The following is a 19,145-nucleotide window of genomic DNA, read 5'->3' as shown; positions in this document are numbered from 1 at the left end:
GTAGGGCAGATAGTGCAGATAAGGAGAATCCTATCTCAGAGGAGCGGGAGGCAAGTAAGAGGGAGAAAGTGCACAAAATAGCCCAGACATGGTAGATAGCCCTGGTGCAGGAAGGTGTCCACAGGCATTTTAGTTGGGGGAAGCAATCCATATTGGAAGCATTTGTGTGGATAATTTGATAAAATAAATGAAGCCACCCCTAATGTAGCTTATTTGATATATTTAGATATGCAGTAATTAGTTCCCAATTAGAAAATATGGGCAGAACATTTCAACCAACAAATCACCCGAGACAAACATGCAATTGGAAGAGCAGTGGGAAAAAAGGAAAGGGCAGCAGTAAGGGAGAGTGGCTGTGATCAAGGCCATTTGACCGGAGTTGGCTTCAAGGGGTGGGAGGAAGAGCCTGCAAAGGTTGGGTTGTGTGAAGAGGGGAATAGCAAGGGGGGCACAGAGAAAGGGGGAAGAGGGACAGACTAATTTTAAAAAAATCAAAAGAACACATGGCTAACCAGAATCCAGGAAAACTTGAGATTACTCATTCCTTGCAAATAAAAAGGAATCTTGATAAACAAAGATAACAGCTATTATTGGAAGAAAAGAGAATGCTATCAAAATCAGTCAAGTTTTCAATGTAGATCTGTAAAGCAATATAAAAATGTTGGTTTACCTTAGTTGGCCAGACAACTGGTTTGTGATAAAGTGATGCTTAATAGCACAGGTTCAGTGCCCACACTAGCTCAGGTTACCACAAACTTTTCCCTCAACCTCAGATCAAACCACCACCAGCCATCCACCTCTCTAATGAGAGCAAACCCTTATGATCTGGTATGAAATTGGTGACTGTTACCTTACAAACAAAAAAGGTAAAAATGTTTCGGCTTTTATGTTTGTTTGTTATGAAAACACATTAGCTGTGATTTAACCAGCTTAGTGAAGAACATGGTTGTGTGTGTCTGTAGAAGTGTCAGTTATTTTGAAAATAAAAAAATTGTTAATTTTTTTATTGTGTCAATCTAAATACTGTGGTGTCTAGGAAATTAATGCTTTCCTTGTGAATTGCAGCTGCAAGTTTAGTATGGGTTTATAACTAAGGAGTATTGATAACTTCTAATTCTGTGTCTGACAACCAACCTGAAAACTCCATCCATTTCATCTATGTTGATAATGTCTAACATTATCTAATAAATGAGTTATCAATAATTACAAAAGGTGCACGTGAAAACAAACGTGGCCCACTTAAAAATATACTGAATCATGGTTTACAGCAATATTTAAATTCCAGACATTTGTTTATATTGCAAGATTAAAAAAAGGAGTTGGTATAGACAAAGCAAATGATAGGGAGGAAATCTTTAATTTTATGGGTCATAATTATGAAAAAAAATCACTGCACATTAAGTGATTGCACCAATCATTCAATTTACAAACAAATACACCTTTAAGAGAATTATGCATTTAAAATGTGTAGTAGCAATCAACTGTTCTTCCACGTATTTCATTAAAGCACACCTTCAAAACAATAAATTGGATAGTTGTTTTCTTTGAAAAGGATGAGAGTCTGAACAGTTCTTAGGACAGCAAAGCAGAGTTTACAACCCAGCCACTCTGGAGGAATAAGTTAACATCAATTCAGGATGGTGAAGTTAAATTCATTCTCAACATCAATTTTAAATGGTACTCTATAGAATTGTCTGCATTTGAGAAATTGACATTCCTACATAGTACCTTGAAGCAGTATTAAGCAAATTTCCCACCTTTTAACTGCACAATTGCAAAAGCAATTTTGATGCTGAAAAACAACTGTTCTTTCTCAAGCAAGAAAAAGGTAAAATAAAGGATTCTGTCCCTTGAGGCAAAGATATTGATGTCTGAGCCAAAACTTTAACCTTTCTAAATACATTAAAATGGTGCTTATAATTCACAAGCACTATAATAAAATCTCACTTATTCGTTGGTGGGTACCCTAGATAGAACTGCATTAGCTGGTTAGATATAGCCTTAACGATTTAATTCAATCAACAACTTAACTACATTTAATTACTTGTATATGTTTGTAGCAATACTATTACTAGGTGGCAGTTAGCTTATAGGTAGCTTCAGCTATGCATATCAACCAAATAAGGCTAGCCTTAAGCACATTTATGTATAAACAAGGAAGATCGCAAGCAAAACATCCACTTTTTTCTTGGTAACACCACAATCAATGAGTGTACAGAACAGTTCTATTCACACAGAATTGAACAGACAGCTTTAAACAACAGCTGCCAAAAGGAGTTGACAACTCATGGGATTTTACAGAAAAAGTTGATACTGACAGATGCACTTGATAAATGGTATTGTGTTGCCGAAGCTAATACCTATAATGAACAGTCATTGCTCATCTCTTCCAGACTGGCTGCTTGGCAGGTGCTTGGTGGGGTGAAGACAGATGGGTCACTGATCCCTAGCTGCAGATCAAAAAAGCGAGTAGATGTTGTTACATTGTAGCTCTTGGTGTATGTCTCTTGCACTGGATAGCAATCCTTAACTGTGTATATTCCAATCCATCTTTCAACTGTGGAAAAAAAGATAAACGTAAGCATGTTCCCAGGTTCTGGAAAGTCTACTCAATTTGCCCATTAAAAAGTAAGGGGGATTCTAACACAGCATTCTTGCATGAATTGATGCTATTTGCCATTCTTCCAGAAAATATCTAAAAATCTGATGGCAAAGTATTTGAGCCCGCTCTGCCAGAGGAGATGCTGAAAGAAGTTTGGGTGGGGGGGGGGGTAAAAAAACGATACCATGTTTAGACATGGATGATGAGGGTAACAGTTTGAAGTTGGTGGGTTGGGGTTAATGACATTCACCGTATATCTTGCACATTTCTGAAGTTCATATAAAGTGGACAAATCTTCAGGACCTGATCAGGTGTACCCTACAACGCTGTGGGAACCTCGGGAAGTCACTGATGGGCCTCTTACTGAGATATTTGTATCAAGTCACAGGTGAGGTGCCGGAAAACTGGAGGTTGGCTAATGTGGTGCCACGGTTTAAGAAAGGTGGTAAGGACAAGCCAGGGAACTATAGACCAGTGAGCCTGATGTCGGTGGTGGGCAAATTGTTGGAGGGAATCCTGAGGGATAGGATGTACATGTATTTGGAAAGGCAAGGACTGATTAGGGATAGTCAGCATGGCTTTGCGTATGGGAAATCATGTCTCTCAAATTTGATCGAGTTTTTTTAAAGAACTAACAAAGAGGAATGATGAGGGCAGAGTGGTGGATGTGATCTATATGGACTTCAGTAAGGCATTCGACAAGGCTCCCATGGGAGACAGGTTAGCAAGGTTAGATCTCATGGAATACAGAGAGAACTAGCCATTTGGATACAGAACTGGCTCATAAGGTAGAAGACTGAGGGTTGCCTTTCAGACTGGAGGCCGGTTTGGGGGGGGGGGGGGGGGGGGGGGGTTGGGGTGAGGTGGAAAAGGGGAAAGAGAAGAGTCCAGAACTAGAGGGCATAGTTTAGGGTCAGAGGGTAAAGATATTAAAAAAAAGACACCTAAGGGGCACCTTTTTCAAACCTCTAAGGTCACCCCTCAGCCTAACCAAATCAGAGGGAAGCTGGAGCTTGTCTACAGTAATTTAAAAACATGGAATAGCAGCACAGCTGATAGAAGAATTGAGAGGGAATACAAAGTAACAGTGAAGGAAGAAATGGTGAATAGAGTGTGGCAAGGAAGAATGGCTTAGATTGTCAATAGAAATTAGCATACTGAAGTATCAATCTACAATAAGAGCACAAACACTGAAGCAGGGCTTGAGGCCAGGAATCTGACTTAAAACAAAATCATAGCAATGGTAACACACCAAGGAGGGGAGATGGACATTTTTCAGATACATACAAACTCAAAACTTTAAACTGCTCACATGCTATCAGTTAGCACCACAATTATCTGGTTTTATGCATGCCAATTGGCACACAAGTTAGAAAAGTCAACAATAGTTAATGAATTTACATGAATACCAGATGATGTCAAACAATTCAGTTTAAATGTGACATCCCTATCAAACACTGGTTTTGATTTAATGAATAACACTATTAGATATTTGCAATTTGAAAATTAGCTAGGAGATTGAAGGATAATTAAGACATTAGTGCTGAATATATGTAGAGTAGAAATGGGGAGGAGGTCTGCTGTTAACCCAAACATTGGTAACTGCACCAGAAGACTATTGATTTTAGATGAGTGAGACTATGTTTCATGCACTATGGGAGGGTGGATAAACTGGAATTACACAATAGATAATTTTCCTCTATGAATTTATCTATAAAATTACAAGATGAGAAAGGACTGTTTATGTCCACACTTGTATGGTTTTGATATGGATATCTCCTCTTCATGCCAATTCCTAAAATAAGCTATCCTAATCCCACATTGTTTCAAGGGTGTTTTAAGTAATTTGCCAGTTAATGCCAAAATATTCACCAAATTTCCTCCAGTTGAGATAATAACTAACCAATGGGAATCAGTGATATTCTAGTAACTGTTTCAAAATATTGCTAAAGAAACATTTGAAAGGCACTTTAGGCACTATCAAGAGATTTTTTTGCCAGTTGAAACAGGGCTTGGTTTGTCAACTATTCAATTCATAGTAATGACATCTCCAGGTATCTATGTTGTAACCATGCCACACTGATCACATTTTTCTATAGATAAGTAGCATTTCTTCTCATTTTACCATTCATTCCAAATGTACGCAATTCTCTTTTGGGGTGCTCCCATTCCAAACATTGCTAATCCTAAATAACCAATTTCACAGCTCGTCTATTTTACTCCTAATATCTTAATGCATGATATGGTTAAGGTTTTAAATGACAAAACAAGAAAATTGATATTTTTCTTGAAAACATCAAGTTTGTAGGGTTTTGAGAATAGAGGTTGAAGCTTTTCTATCCAATTGACTTAACAGTCATCTCTTCCAACTTTCACCCACTTTCATGGAAACTTAATTTCTTGGCTCATGTGTTAAGATTGCGATAAATAGGAATAAGTAATTAATATAACCTTTCAAGTTGGCTCCACCATTCAATAAGTTCTCAGCTGATCTTATGTTGGAGTCAAATACAGTTTTCAACTTATTTTGCAGATCTCTCGACTTCGCGATTGTTCAATAAACCATGAACATATCCAATGTCAGCCATCACCACAACAATAGAGAATTTGAAAGATGCAACCTATCTGAAAGATGTTGTGAAACTTGAAAGGGTTAAAAAAAGATTTACAAGGATGTTGCCAGAGTTGGAGAATTTGAGCAATAGGGAGAGGCTGAACAGGCTGGGGCTGTTTTCCCTGAAGCGTCAGAGGCTGAGGGGTGACCTTATGGAGGTTTACAAAATTATGAGGGACATGGATAGGGTAAATTGGCAAAATCTTTTCCCTGGTCAGGGAATCCAGAACTAGAGGGCATAGGTTTAAGGTGAGGGGAAAGATATGAGAGAGACCCAAGGGGCAACTTTTTCCACACAGAGGGTGGTACGGGTATAGAATGAGCTGCCAGAGGAAGTGGTGGAGGCTGGTACAATTGCAACATTTATGAAGCATTTGGATGAGCATATGAATAGAAGGGTTTGGAGAGATATGGGCCAGGTGCTGGCAGGTGGGACTAGATTGGGTTGGGATATCTGGTCGGCATGGACGGGCTGGACCGAAGGGTCTATTTCAATGCTGTACAACTCTATGACTCTATATGTTTAGTTATTACCATTTTTAGTTTCCCCATTACATTGTGACGTACCACTTCACCTCAGTAATCAATCTTAATGACAAAGTTCTAAACTATACAATGCAAAGTAACGTCCAGGGCTACAAAATTAATGGTCTGAATCTCTCAACTATTTAACTTATACTAAACATGCAAGAAGATCATCCTCAAGATAGCTTTAATAGGCCACCTATTTGCTGACTTGTATAGGTCATAATGCAACAGGAAATCACTACTACAGATAATTGAACAGCTCAATTATTTTAAAGACTGATCATTTTGTATCAAAAAAGTAATAAATTTTAGGGTTCTAACTCAGTCACAAAACTAAAACAGACACCATGATTGCAATTCAAAGTGACTGGATTTGTTTATTTGTGTTTTAAAAATCTATTGTATTTACACCAGATAGTGTACAGTGAACTCCAAAGTGACTGCTACAGTTTCTCTAGGAGTTTGAATATATGGGATGTAAAAAAGGCTCATTTAGAGCCATTATCATAGCCAAAATTTCTAAAAGTGGCATACTATTGCCACTACCAAATGCCTAGTGGAAAGAAACAGACTAAGTTTACATCTGAATGATCAGGTTTTGTACTCAATAGAAGATTCTGCACTATAACCATCTATGTGTTTTCCCTTTATATATGCATCGATGTAGATTGTTGAAACATACTTTGAAAATCGTATCTTCAGTGGGACATCCATGTTTTCTGGAAATTTTCTGAACTTTCTAACATTAAAGACTGATAATAGCATCCCCATGACAAATTGTGACCGACTATGATAATGTGTTAAGCCAATACAATCAATTCTGATTAGAACCCACAATGATTTTTTTGTTTAAGAAAAACAAGAACTCAACAATTTAAAACATCATTCATGGACGTGAGCATCACTGGTAAGCTGGCATTTGTCTCCATCTTTTTTCTGAATGTTGCTGCAGGTCTAGACTGAATGCCAAAGCAGGTTATGAATATCATGTTTCTTTCCTCAAAAGAGGACAGTAAATTAAATGAGGTTTTATGACAATCTGGCCACATGGATTACTGATACTTGGCTTTTAGTACAGAATTAGTTAACTAACCGAACAAACTCCTTAGCCGCTATAGTGAGACCTGGCCTCATGACTCTGGGTCATTACTCCACATCTCTCCGTGACTTGTTAAATTTCCACTATACTAACATACCTTAACTTTTGTGCCTCTTATATTGCAGTGTCTCAAAGAGACTGAACCATGACACTTTAATGAACTGTACAAGAAGAATGCTACTTACATTTACGAGCAGGTTTTCTGTCTGACCATTCTTGAACCTTAATCTGGTCTCCTGGTCCACCAATACTGTATTCATCTTCGTAAGTGGAGTTCTCAGGGATATCATATGGATCCCACAGCTGAGAGAGGGGTAGTTTGGAGCACTGTTTTGTCACTTGCTCAATCTTGAAAAGGACTGGAGTTTTAAACAGATAAATGTATTCATAAAATCTAGAAGGATCAAAAACAAGATTGTGAAAAATAATACTACTAGATCTTTGTAACTAACTATCCAATGTCATGCTTCCCAATACAGAACTTCCCTTTTGTTCTCCTACCTGCACCCTCAAGTTTAAAAGCTTTCACACTTTTGATCTTTCATCCTGATAAAAGGTTGATTGACTCTACTTCTCTCCAATATACTGTCTGCGTTTTTGTTACTCACTTAAAAAAATTTTCCTTTTGTACTTGCACCTCACCTCTCCATTCTTAAAAATCCTCCTGGACACGAATATCAACTTTGTCCTCTTTGTGTAGAGCATGTTGACTCTGAACTGAGGATATAATGTAGAATTGTATAAGAATCACATCATCCCTACAGTGCAGCAAGAGGCCAATTAAGTCTGCACAAATCCTCTGAACAGCATCCCACCCAGAATCAGCTCCCCTCCCTATCCCCAAGTCCTCTTCACTAGGTCAAACCTCCTAACCTGCACATCTTTGTATTGTGGGAGGAAGCCAGAGCACCCAGCAGAAATCCATATGGATGCATAGGTAGCATGGATAAGCTCCACACAGACCAATTGTGTTTGATAATAATACAAAGGCCCTCAAAATGGAATAATATTGGCATGGGTAGAGGAATGCTTACTGAACATGAAGTCTAGAATAGGGATTGAATAGTAGAATGGTTAAAGCATAATGGAGCCAATTCATCACTGTGTGCCATTTCTTTAAAAAGAAACATACCCAGTTCAAATAACATTTTTCCCTGCAACCATATGAGTGCACAATTGCATAAAGAAAAACACTTTTTAGAAAGCCATGAATGACTCTGCCATCACCATACACTCAGGCATTGAATAGAAATATTTTCCTTCATCTCAATTTAGTCTTTTGTCATGATAAGTTAGCAGCTTCTGGTTTTCTACCCACAAATGAGAAGCATTGCTCCATATCTGCTCTCTTTGGGCCCCTCTATTTTGAGCACCTTGGATCAAATGTTGCTCAACTAAAAAGTCAGCTATAGTTTCTTCAATTTATCCACATAAGTTCAATATTTCCTGCACCCTTTCCTATGCCTGCACATCCTTGAATGATATTCAGAACGTAGCACAATATTCTGGTTGAGGCAGGAACCATTACTTTACACAGATTTAATTTAAAGAATGTGGGATCCTTGCAAGTATGTTTGCAATCTACCCTGTAATTTGCATTAGTTTTGTGCATATAGATCCAAGTCCAGTGCTTTAGTTTGGCAAGCAATAGCTAGCGGAACACTGCAAGGATCAATGCTGGGCATCACCTAGTTCAAATGAGCTGACATTACAAACTATACAAAATAAGAGCTGATGGTCATTTGGCCCATTGAGGCTGCTCCGCCATTCAATAAAATCTAACTGCTCCGTTTGTGTTTTGAATTCCACATTCTGATATGTCCCCAATAACCTTTAATTCACTGTCCAACAAGATCAACTTTTGTCATGAAAACATTCAATGGCCTGACTTTTCTTGTCTCCCAAACCCTCAACCTTGCGAGATAAAATTTCCATTCTCTGACCTAAAAGGGTGACCTCAAACTTTAAAACAGTACCCTCTAGTCTGAACTCACCAAGTGGAAACATTTTTTCTTCATCCAATTTGTCAAGATCTTTCAGAAACTTGTATAGTTCAATCAACCCACTGGTCACATTTCTCAACTCAAGTCTGTTCAACCCATCCTCAGAAGGCAACCCATTCTTTCCAGGAAACCTCCTCTGAACTTACTCTTAAATAAAAGGAGACGAAAACTGCACCCAGTATGAGATTTGGTCTCAATGCCCTGTAAAACTGAAGCTTAACATCCTCATTTTTAATGTTCACTTTCTCTGTAATAAGAGGACAGCATCCAATTAACTTGCTTGATTACAAGCTGTACCTGCAAACCAACTACAGAGAAACCTTGATTATCCTAATGACACGGGAGGGCAGTATTTCATTCAGTTAAATTGAATCCTGGATAATCGAATGCGAGATAACTGTTTCGCTGAGCAACAGGACCTTTCAATCTTGTTGGATAATCTGATATTCAGATAACCGGGGTTCCTCTGTATTTGTGACTCACATTAGAACACACAGATCCCTCTGAATCTTGGAATTCCACAGTCATTCTCCATACAAGTAATATTTTCTTTTCTCCTTCCTGCCAAAGTGAATAACTTTACATTTTCCCACACTATACTCCACATTCCAGATTTTTCTCCACTTAACCGAGCAAAGGGGTGTTTTGAGATTAATGGAAATTATATGGTCACTGTTTAAAACACTTTGAATTTGTGTTAAATAAATGGGCTTATTTTACCAATAAAATACTTCTATTAAAATGAAAACTGCAAGTGTGTTCTGATCTTTGTGAGATCTCCTTGTTACAACAAAAATAAAACTATCAAGCCAAGTTTCAGACTTAACTGGGATCATAACAAAAAGATAAATATTTTATTTGAAAATCACAAGGGGATTGGAGACCATATCTCAGATACACATGCACAGTTTTAGATGCCATAAAGAAGGATATACACTAAGATAGAACAACAAAGATTTACTAGCCTGCTTCTTATGATGAGGCACTGAGGAAATTGAACACTCAAGTTGGAACTATTAGAAACAATCTCACTGAAATATAAATTTTGAAGGGACTTGACAGGCTTGACACTGGAAGGTTGTTCTCCCATTTTCCTTGTGTTTACTCACTCAACCTTTGTCAGATCACGAGGCTTGGACGTATAGGGAGATGTTGAATAAGCTGGGGTTATTTTCCCTGGAATGAGAGAGGGGCTGAGGGGTGACCGTAGAGATTTTTAACATCTGAGGGACATAGATAGGGTGAATAAACAGGTCTTTTGCCCCTGGGTAAGGGAGCCTAAGCTAGGGAACGTGGTTTTAAGGCGAGAAGTTAAAAGGGATACAAGGGGCAACCTTTTCCACAGATGGACGTGTGTATAGAATTTGCTGCCAGAGGAAGAGGTGGAAGCTGGAACAATTACAACTGTTAAAAGGCACCTGGGCAGGTATATGAATAGGAAGAGTTAAGGGATCTGGCCCAAATGGGACGACATTAATTTAGAATATCTGGTTGACATGAATAAGCTGAAGGTTATATTTCCATACAATACAACCTAGCACTAGCCAAACCTTCAGCCACCTTGTTCTAGGCTTTGATTTCTCCATAAAACTCTTCTCTTTGTTGACCCTGTTTAAAAACTACCTCTTTAAATAAGTTTTAAAAGAATTGTTTGGGCCAATCTCTGTTTGTTTAATTATGCTCCTGCAAAGCACTTGGAAAATCATCTCAAGGCAGCTAGATAAATGCAACTTGTTTTGTGATATAAAGTTGCTAGACATGACTCTACTTGCACTAAATATTTTTAGCCATTACAGACAAAAACCTCCAGAAACATGTTTCTTTCACAGAAAGATGGTCTATTTCATGATGAAACGATTTTCGTCATATAAGCTTTCAACTCTGCTTTGTGACTGACATGAGCAATGCTTTTTTATCTTTTCTTTCAAGGACAAGTTACAAAACAGTATCAAGGAGGGCACGACTTAAAATATTGCTACAAAAATATAACATTGTTCCTGTTGAGAGTTTTCCATTGCAAAGGAAAAAAGGTCACTGCATTTTTAGATTACCCCATGCTGCTAATAGTGAGACAAAAATAAGTATAGCGCTTGTTGTTGATATGAATCAGTCAAAAGTCTTTAACCAACAGGTAGGAAATGAAAAAGGATATTTTTAATCACAACCCTGTTGTAAGTGGTCTGCCCTACACAAATTACAAACTTTGGTGTCTATAATATAAATAAATCTTGGCTATGTAACTTTGTTATGGTGGTAGGCAATTTAATTATTTGCCAATAACATTAATCCAGTTAGAAGCTTCCAAAAAAGTACTACATGGTTTCAACCAAATCAGCCTGTCCCCAAATGATACAAAATGCAAGAATTTTTTTTAAGTATACCCTTGACCTCAAATGTCATCTCAAGTGGCACAGTAATTCATTACATAGAAACAGAGGTGATCACGTATAAGCATCTTTGAAGAGCATGCTTCCTTTTTGGAAACGTAAACAATGCTCAAGTCAACTATAATGTATCTGCTCATTTCAGTATAGAATATGAAAAATGTGGTTTCAAGAGACTCCATTAAAGGTAACAAAAGTGACAATTAAAAAAAAGTAGATTTTGAAAGCTTGAAAATGGTGTTTCAGCCTTTTTGGACTAGGTTGCTGTTACCAAATATCAAACAGTAACAGCCTGGAGTTGCTTTGGTGCAGTACAAAGGTGAAGGATGCAAACTGAGCCAAGATTGTTTATACTTTGTTAGTTAACTGTACATGAGAGCAAGAGCAGATATACAAGTCAATTAACTTTGAAAAAAGTGAATAGAACGAAGTTGTGAATTAAAACCAAATTAGATATAGGAAGCAAGACAAAGGGAAAGATTGAATGAAGACCAAGGTTCCTGCTAAATACAGTGAAGCAGGGCTACATAGAAGCCTGGAAAGGACCAAGGAGACCTTTTCCCCAGAAAACATGCACAGAGAAAAACTTAAGGGACCAGGTACTGAAAGAAAAGTCAAAAAAAAAATCTAGATCTTAAAGGAATATTGACTAGGTACAAAATGAAAAATTTTTGAAAGGTACAAAATTAAAAGTAAAGGGCTTTTTGCTACTTAGAGAATTGAGACACCAATTTATTATTTCCTCTCTACACCTCCAAGGTTGGAATGCATACAAACATCATAGGTTACTGTTTATAGAGTACTTACAGCGAGATATCAGTCTTCAGTGCCTGACAAAATTCACTTGTATTTATAGTGCAAACCTAGCAATTTTGTTTTAACCATGAAGATGGACTACAAGCTCTAATATGTAGTAGTGTGTAATTCACTCAATTTGTGGAAACTCAATTTGTGGTCTATTCCTTCACCACCAGTTACTGTTATAAAAAGATATATTGTGAAATTGCTATCACTTTTGAAATAATTCCAGACAATTAAGATGCAATTTTATTCAAGTTTCACTGCATTAAGAGTTGCAAATCTCCCTCATAGGTTTAGACTGAATTTTGACTAATTGCATGAAGTATTAGATTGCTGAAAAGACAAATATAAGGCAACATTCTAAAAAGAAAGTCCCAAGGAAGAATTACCATGAAAGTTAAATTGATTTTTTTTGTCAGGAATATTTAAATATTGTTAGGTTGTATGGATATAGGAGCTAGCTGTCGGAGAAGATGGAAGTCCAAAACAGATGGGCAAGGGAATTCTAAATATGAAAAACACAGACTAAACAAAGACTGGTGGAAAACAGATGGATAAGATTAATGGGTGAAACCTGAGTGGGGTGTCTTGTAACCTGTGGTCACTTGCAAATATCATGTAGAGCTTTATTTAAGCATGGGGGTTGGGTTCACAAACAGAAGGGAATGTAGAAGCATTTTGCACAACCTACAATCAATTAATTGCAACTAATGGAGACATGCATGTTTTGAGTATATTTATATTCATATAATACTTGCAGATTTCAAAGACAAACCAATGCCATGTAAATCAAGCATTTTCTGCAACTAAGACAATATGCAGTTTGGGATGTATTTTCATTTAAAATTTTTTGTTTAAAAGGAGGAAGTTTTTGTTTAAAAAAAATTTAACAAGGTTTGTATAGATTTCACTACTAATTAAAAATGTATTAAATTTCTTTGCCTAAACACTTGCATGTTAGCATCTTCAATTTAGTCATGATACATAAAGGATTAAGACCAGTTTCAAGTATAGACTCACGTACCATCTTTGGGTGTTTGAGAATACACATCTATACTTAAGGTCTGGAAAATGTAGAAGAAACGGAACTGTTTAAATACTTTGAATTGGATAGGGTTGTACAATTAACTTCTTGGGAGATATATTAAACTGTTGACTGTGTGCTGTGATCTACCTGCTGTTTCGCAAAAAGTGATTTCAGAGAGGGGTTTATGGCCTTTAATTTCTGAAAAGTCTGGTTTTGAAAAGGCCATGGGAGCCTGCCTATTAGTTATTGCCCAGCAATTCTTTCAAGAATTAATTTTCTGGTCTTCTCAGACAAGGTCATTAGGGAAAGAAATCTCTGGAGCTGCAAGTCCTAGTCTCTTTGAGAACCTGATCATTTCAAATCAGTATTTTTGACCACCTTAAGGTGACTGTGGCCACTTTCCAAAGACTTGAATCCAGCTGGATTTCAAATCTTCCATCAATCCAAAACTGTTGGCAATTCAACTTTGCCCACAGGAAAGCTGGTGGAGAGCCCACCTCTGGATCAGAAGGCCAGAGTTAAAATCCTACCTGCTCAAGGTTGTGAGATGGCATCGCTGGATAGGTTGATTAGAAAATTAAAAGAAAACACTGTTGGGCTGAAAAGTCATCATCGAATCCTATCCTTGTTTTCAGTCACTTGGCATATAGTGTGTTTTGTATTTTAACACAGGGCAAAAGGCAATCTCTGCAGACTGCTGTTGTGTGTGTCGGTTTGTTATTAAGAAGGTAGTTATATTTCCAGTTCATAACTGGATCTTAATCAGTGTTTGCCCCTTGTTTTCCAGAATATGCATTAGGTTTTAACAAACAAATTATCTGGAATTCATTTAAGCAGCCTGATGAAAGCCTTCTTTATTCTGAATAGTTCAAAAGGCGATCAGCTAAAATCAAGAAATTATACAAATGATGAGACAGAAGTGCTTTTGATTATCAGTGCATTTGTTACGTCGCAAACTCACTAATTGTTGAAATGATTATCAGAGATCTTTTAATATTTGACTGGCAGCAATTTGCATTGGATCTTCTGAAGTGGGCAATTTTTAAAGCTTATTTTGTGCTAAGTTAACTATTTTGAGGTATGTTTCGCGACCCTTTTAAAAAAAATTAATGTTTCACGTATTTGGTACATGCATTGAAATTGCCACGACCATCAAATTAAGATAATGGCAAACTTTGACATTGGTAAAAGCGGGCCAGACTAATAGCGTAGTGAAATGAAAGGAATATAGAATACATGCATGATAGTAAAATGGTAGAATTAATAGCTACTTTGTTCCACTTTTCAGCTGAAGAGATTAACAAAGTAGAAATGATAACAATTCAAGATTGATATTACAACAGATAAAAATGGCACACTTGTTCTCAAGCACCTAGGACCAGATGGAATGCACAAGAAAAATTCAAAAGGAACCAAAAAAATAGAAGAAATACAAAGACCAAAATTGTTAAGAGAAACTCAGTAGGTCTGGCACTAAACTGTAGAGAAAAAAAAAGTTGACGTTTTGAGTCAAGTGATCCTTCTCCAGAACTTTGTGTTTCAGATTTTCAACATCTACAGTTCTTTGTTTTATAATAAGTAATTTTACTATCCATTACTGGTATTAGGATGACAGCACCAAAAGATTGAAGAGCAAATTTAACAAATCTTTATAAAAGGAGCCAAACACTCAAACAAACAAGTCCCCCTATCCCAGTGGTGGAAAAATTAAAAAAAAATGTCAACATGAATTTTGAAAAGGTAGGTTTGTTTAACCAAACTTATTCAGACTTTGCCTAGGGGGCAGATACTGCATCCATAGCATTGCCTTTAGTGATGGAATTTCAGAAGACCATGAATAAAGGGTGCCACATATAGGAGTTAGGGCAAAGATCAGCATGCAAGTAGTCAGGGGTAGTCAGCAACACAGTTTGAAATGAGGCAGAAAAGCTTTAAAACTTACTTGATAGGCCTAAGAATCTATGGTGTCACCAATGCAGTTTACACATGAACAAGGAACAAAAGTAGAACACTAGAACTTGCAGGGTACTCCGCCATCCAATAATAATTTGGCTGATCTGGTCTTTGTTTAGCTCTTATATTCTTACATATCCTAAACCTTTCATTCTCTTGATAATCAAAAGTCTACTTCTGCCTTAAAAACATTTATACAGATTTGCTTCTATTGTGTTTTGAGGGAGGTAACTCCAAAGGCACAACCCTCAGTGAAAGAGAAAAAGACCGTGAGGATAAATAATTTTAAATCAGGAACTGAAGACAGCATTAGGACTAAACTGAAATATCGCAAAATGTAAATGTCTTGAACAACAGATGGTTTAAATGGTAACTAGAATATCATCAAGTGTGTGACATGGTTCCGTTCTGTTATGAACAAAAGAAGTCACTTAAGCCTTAGAATTTAAGGAACTAGATGGAGTTTGGAGCAGAGGGCTAGGAATAAAGCATATATGCACATTCCAAAAAAAAAAGTTTAACTTTTTAAATTTAGTACAATCACTGTTGTTAGTATAGTTTGTTACTGGCATTAACTTAATTGAAAAATCCTTCCTCTCATCTAGCTCCATAGTTCAATTCCAGTGGTGAAATCAATTTACTATATCAGAAGGAACCTGGAAATATGCAATCAAACACTGCCTGGAAACAATCTGCAATATCAGACAGATTCACAAGTCATTATAGTGTAGGTTTGACTGGTTAACATAATATTAAGACTAGAGAAATTTGGATTTTATGTTAATCAGCCCAAATTTTGACAGCCCCGAGTTCATTGCTTGGGGGAGAAAAACACTTTTTTTTGCATGTTGCCTCTGGTTCTTTTGATAACTGTTTTAAATCTGTCCTTTGGAATCTTGGTTCTTCAACTATTATAAAACTCTTGAATCCTCAAACCATTCATAATTTTCAACATTGTTACCAAATCTAATCAGACATGGGTTGGTTAGCTCAGTGGGCTAAATGGCTGGTTTACACTGAAAGTGAGGGGTCAATTCCTACACTGGCAAAGGTTGCAATGAAGGACTCTCCTTTTCAAAATCTCCTCTTGCCTGAGGCATGGTGACTATTTAAACTAGCATAAACGAGTGAGCGCTCTATGATCTGGCAAGGCTGTGGCAACTTTACCTTTTATTCTTGCATTTCCTGCTCCAAGGAGAAGGTCAGCTTCCCCATCTCTCCATATACTTATGATTTCTGAACCATGGAGCCACTCTTAAATATTTTCTGAACCCCTTTCACAACCATCGTGGCTCTTCTAAATTGAAATGAGACATAATACATAAACTATGGTGAAACTAATATTGCGTGCAAAACTGGGGTACTTTTCTGACTTTTGCATTCTGTGCCTCTACTTATAAAAGGAGAAGTGTTCCATGTATTATTCAATACACTGAAGGGTCAGGACAGTTTCAGTGATAGACACCAGTAGCTTCAAATCTCTTTTCTTATAACCCCTTTAAAATTAAATTTAGCATGAACTGTCCAACATCAATTTTCACAATAAATGGCGTCACTTCAAACTAGTATCTGATCTGAAATGGCTAAGTAGTTTACTTTCTCATACAGTAGTGATCAATGTATGAAATAACGCTCTGGGGCAAAAATCCAAAAGATCAAGTTAATAAAGTACTGGATAATGCAATGTAAAGATTGCAAGATTTACTGAGGGGATCTGTACATAACCTCCGGAGTCCATTGTTTAGTGAATTGATTCACAACCTAAGTTCATATGACCTCAGCTTTGCCTCACAGTTGGCTAATTGCATTAATCTGTTTAAAAATTAACAAAGGACTAGCTTCATTGCCATTTGAAGAGGACCAAGCTTCTGATATCTCTTCAATGAAGAAATGTTTCCTGGTTTCTCTGGCAACTCATTCCATACACACCATCTATGGAAAGAGATGCCCCTCAGATCCCTTTTAAGGTGAGAGGGGAAAGATTTAAACTTATGCTCTCTAGTTTTGGACTTCCTTGCCATGGGAAAAACACCTTGGCTACTTACCTTATCCATGTCCCTCATGATTTTATAAACTTCTACAAGGTTACTCCTCCGCCTGCTACACTTGAGGGAGCATGTCCCAGACCATCGTGCCTCTCCACACAAATCAAACCTTCCAGTTTCAGTAACAGCAAGTCTTTTTTACACTCCTTCCAGTTAAATAAAGAACATGCCACAGCAGGACAACCAGAATTGTACATATGACACTGACTAATAACTCTCCCAAAGGTTGATCAACTTTTTTTGCTTATGCCCCTGCCAAAATTCTAGATTTGGCAGCCTGTGATAATAGTTTCTGTCAGTCCTCTGAATATCTAAACTTCATTCAAACTACCTTCGACTTTCTAAGTCCTTGAGTAAAGGCCTGGGTAACATTATGTTACCTTCCTCCACGGCCATAATACCTTTTTAAAAAGGTGTGGTGGTCAGAACCGATAACAGTATCCCAGGCAAAGTTTAACCAAGACTATGTATAGCTAAAGCAGGATTCTATGAATTCTAACCCTCTGCTAACTTCGATTATTTTCTATACCTGCTAATGACATTTTAATGATCTCAATACCTGGACATCTATCATAGATTTCTTTGGATCAGTTTTCCAACATTCTAAGTACTGTATTTTATCCATTTTTAGTCACAAATGAATGAGACCACATTGAACTCAGTAGTTTTATCCATTAAAGTAATCTTTTACATTATCTGTAAATGTTATGCCTTAATCTACATATCGCTGTACAGTACTATGAGTAAAATATGATGGATAGCTCCCCATCCCTCAAGTCATTCAAAATAGGGATTTGTTGAGGCTGTGTTAAGATGGAGCAGCAAACTACCCCCATGGTCAAAAAGCCAAAGAACAGATGTTAGAAATCAGGAACAGCTGGAAAACTCAGGTCTGGCAGCATCTATGGAGAGAAAGCAGTGTTAATGTTGCGAGTCCAGTGATCCCTCTCCAGAACTGAAAGGTTTTGCTCCATGGTCATTGTGGGGCGGGGAGAATATCTGTAGTAAATTCACCAAGGGGTTCGGAGGAAATCTCATTTAACCGAGAATACTACCAAGTTAGAAGGCGCTAAATGGCTGAAATGACTAAGCACATGAGGAAAGGACAGGAAGAAAAGGAAGGTCATGTGAAGCACAGACATCAGCTTAGGGCAGTTTGTGTGGCCTACATGGACTGGGAAAAGGCGGTTCTCTAAACAGTCCTCAATCACTCCGTGCTTTCGGAAACGCGGGATGGGCTGGTTTAGAAACAGGGGGAGGGGAAGGCAGCTAAGGAGGTAATTCGGGATAAGCGAAATATGAACATCGAGAGAAAAACTTGACAACCGCAACACGGGCACGGATAGTGTAAGCGAATACCTACTTTTTGCAGGGAATGTGACCTTTCCTTTCCTCCAAGACCCGGACGCGCTGGTTTTTACCATCGTATGAAAGAAGTACCCGATTATTCCTGCCCGTGCTGTGGTCGTAAACGACGGCCCTGCCTTCCCATTGCTCCGGGGCCTGGCACGGCTTGGGTTGCACGTCGACTCGGGGGATGCAGAGCGCCAGGGCAAGGCAGCACAGCAGCGGCACGAACCGCACCACCACCAAACCTACGCGCGCCATCACTAGACTCGAACGTTCCCCACAATTCGGAGTCTAACCGCCGCCCCGCGTCACCGCTCACGTGAGCGGCACCATGCGCGAGCCAGGTGGTCAATCAAACGGCCCTGAAAAAGGGCACTCTGTCCATTGGTGCTTGCTCGTTAAGTGAGTAGTACCCATCTCCTGCTTTATTTTAACTCCCCCAAATCACCATCTCATTCCATAATTGAATCTGCTCCAAGAGTTGTATTCCATAACAGTAACTACTGGCTGAGTGAGAAATGTATTTTTTTCTCTCACTTTACCCTTGCTTCTTTTGTACATCATTTTAAATCTATGCCCTCCAGTTCTTGTTCCTTTTGCAAGTGGGAAAGTTTCTCACTATCAAATGTATCTAGCCCACATTTGACTTTGAAAATCTTCATCAGAGCTCCTGTGAGACTTCCTCTCTCCCTCTAAGTACTGCAGTCCCAATTTCTTCAATCAGTCCTCATTACTGAGG

The 19,145-nt window shown here is 37.9% G+C and overlaps 1 protein-coding gene across 1 annotated transcript; it reads right to left on the bottom strand.

Annotated features, from left to right (window-relative positions):
* Positions 1-1,338: 1,338 nt before the first annotated feature.
* Positions 1,339-18,723, bottom strand: epdr1 (ependymin related 1). Its single transcript, XM_060824217.1, has 3 exons — positions 18,420-18,723; positions 7,029-7,237; positions 1,339-2,557 (listed from the first exon to the last, which is right to left on the bottom strand). The coding sequence occupies exons 1-3, from the start codon at positions 18,662-18,664 to the stop codon at positions 2,361-2,363; spliced, it is 651 nt and encodes a 216-aa protein (XP_060680200.1). The 5' UTR covers positions 18,665-18,723; the 3' UTR covers positions 1,339-2,360.
* Positions 18,724-19,145: the final 422 nt, after the last annotated feature.

This window comes from Hemiscyllium ocellatum, chromosome 4, assembly GCF_020745735.1.
Source record: "Hemiscyllium ocellatum isolate sHemOce1 chromosome 4, sHemOce1.pat.X.cur, whole genome shotgun sequence".
NCBI classification, from domain to species: domain Eukaryota; kingdom Metazoa; phylum Chordata; class Chondrichthyes; order Orectolobiformes; family Hemiscylliidae; genus Hemiscyllium; species Hemiscyllium ocellatum.
The sequence above is the reverse complement of the archived record's forward strand: the minus strand, read 5'-3'. Positions and strand labels throughout refer to the sequence as shown.

Coding starts and splice junctions, on each gene's coding strand:
- epdr1 (XM_060824217.1), bottom strand. CDS start 18,664: ATGGCGCGCGTAGGTTTGGTGGTGGTGCGGTTCGTGCCGCTGCTGTGC. Junction 7,238..18,419: donor GGTCACATTCCCTGCAAAAA/GTAGGTATTCGC, acceptor TGATCCTTCTAG/ATTTTATGAATACATTTATC. Junction 2,558..7,028: donor CAGAAAACCTGCTCGTAAAT/GTAAGTAGCATT, acceptor TTTTTTCCACAG/TTGAAAGATGGATTGGAATA.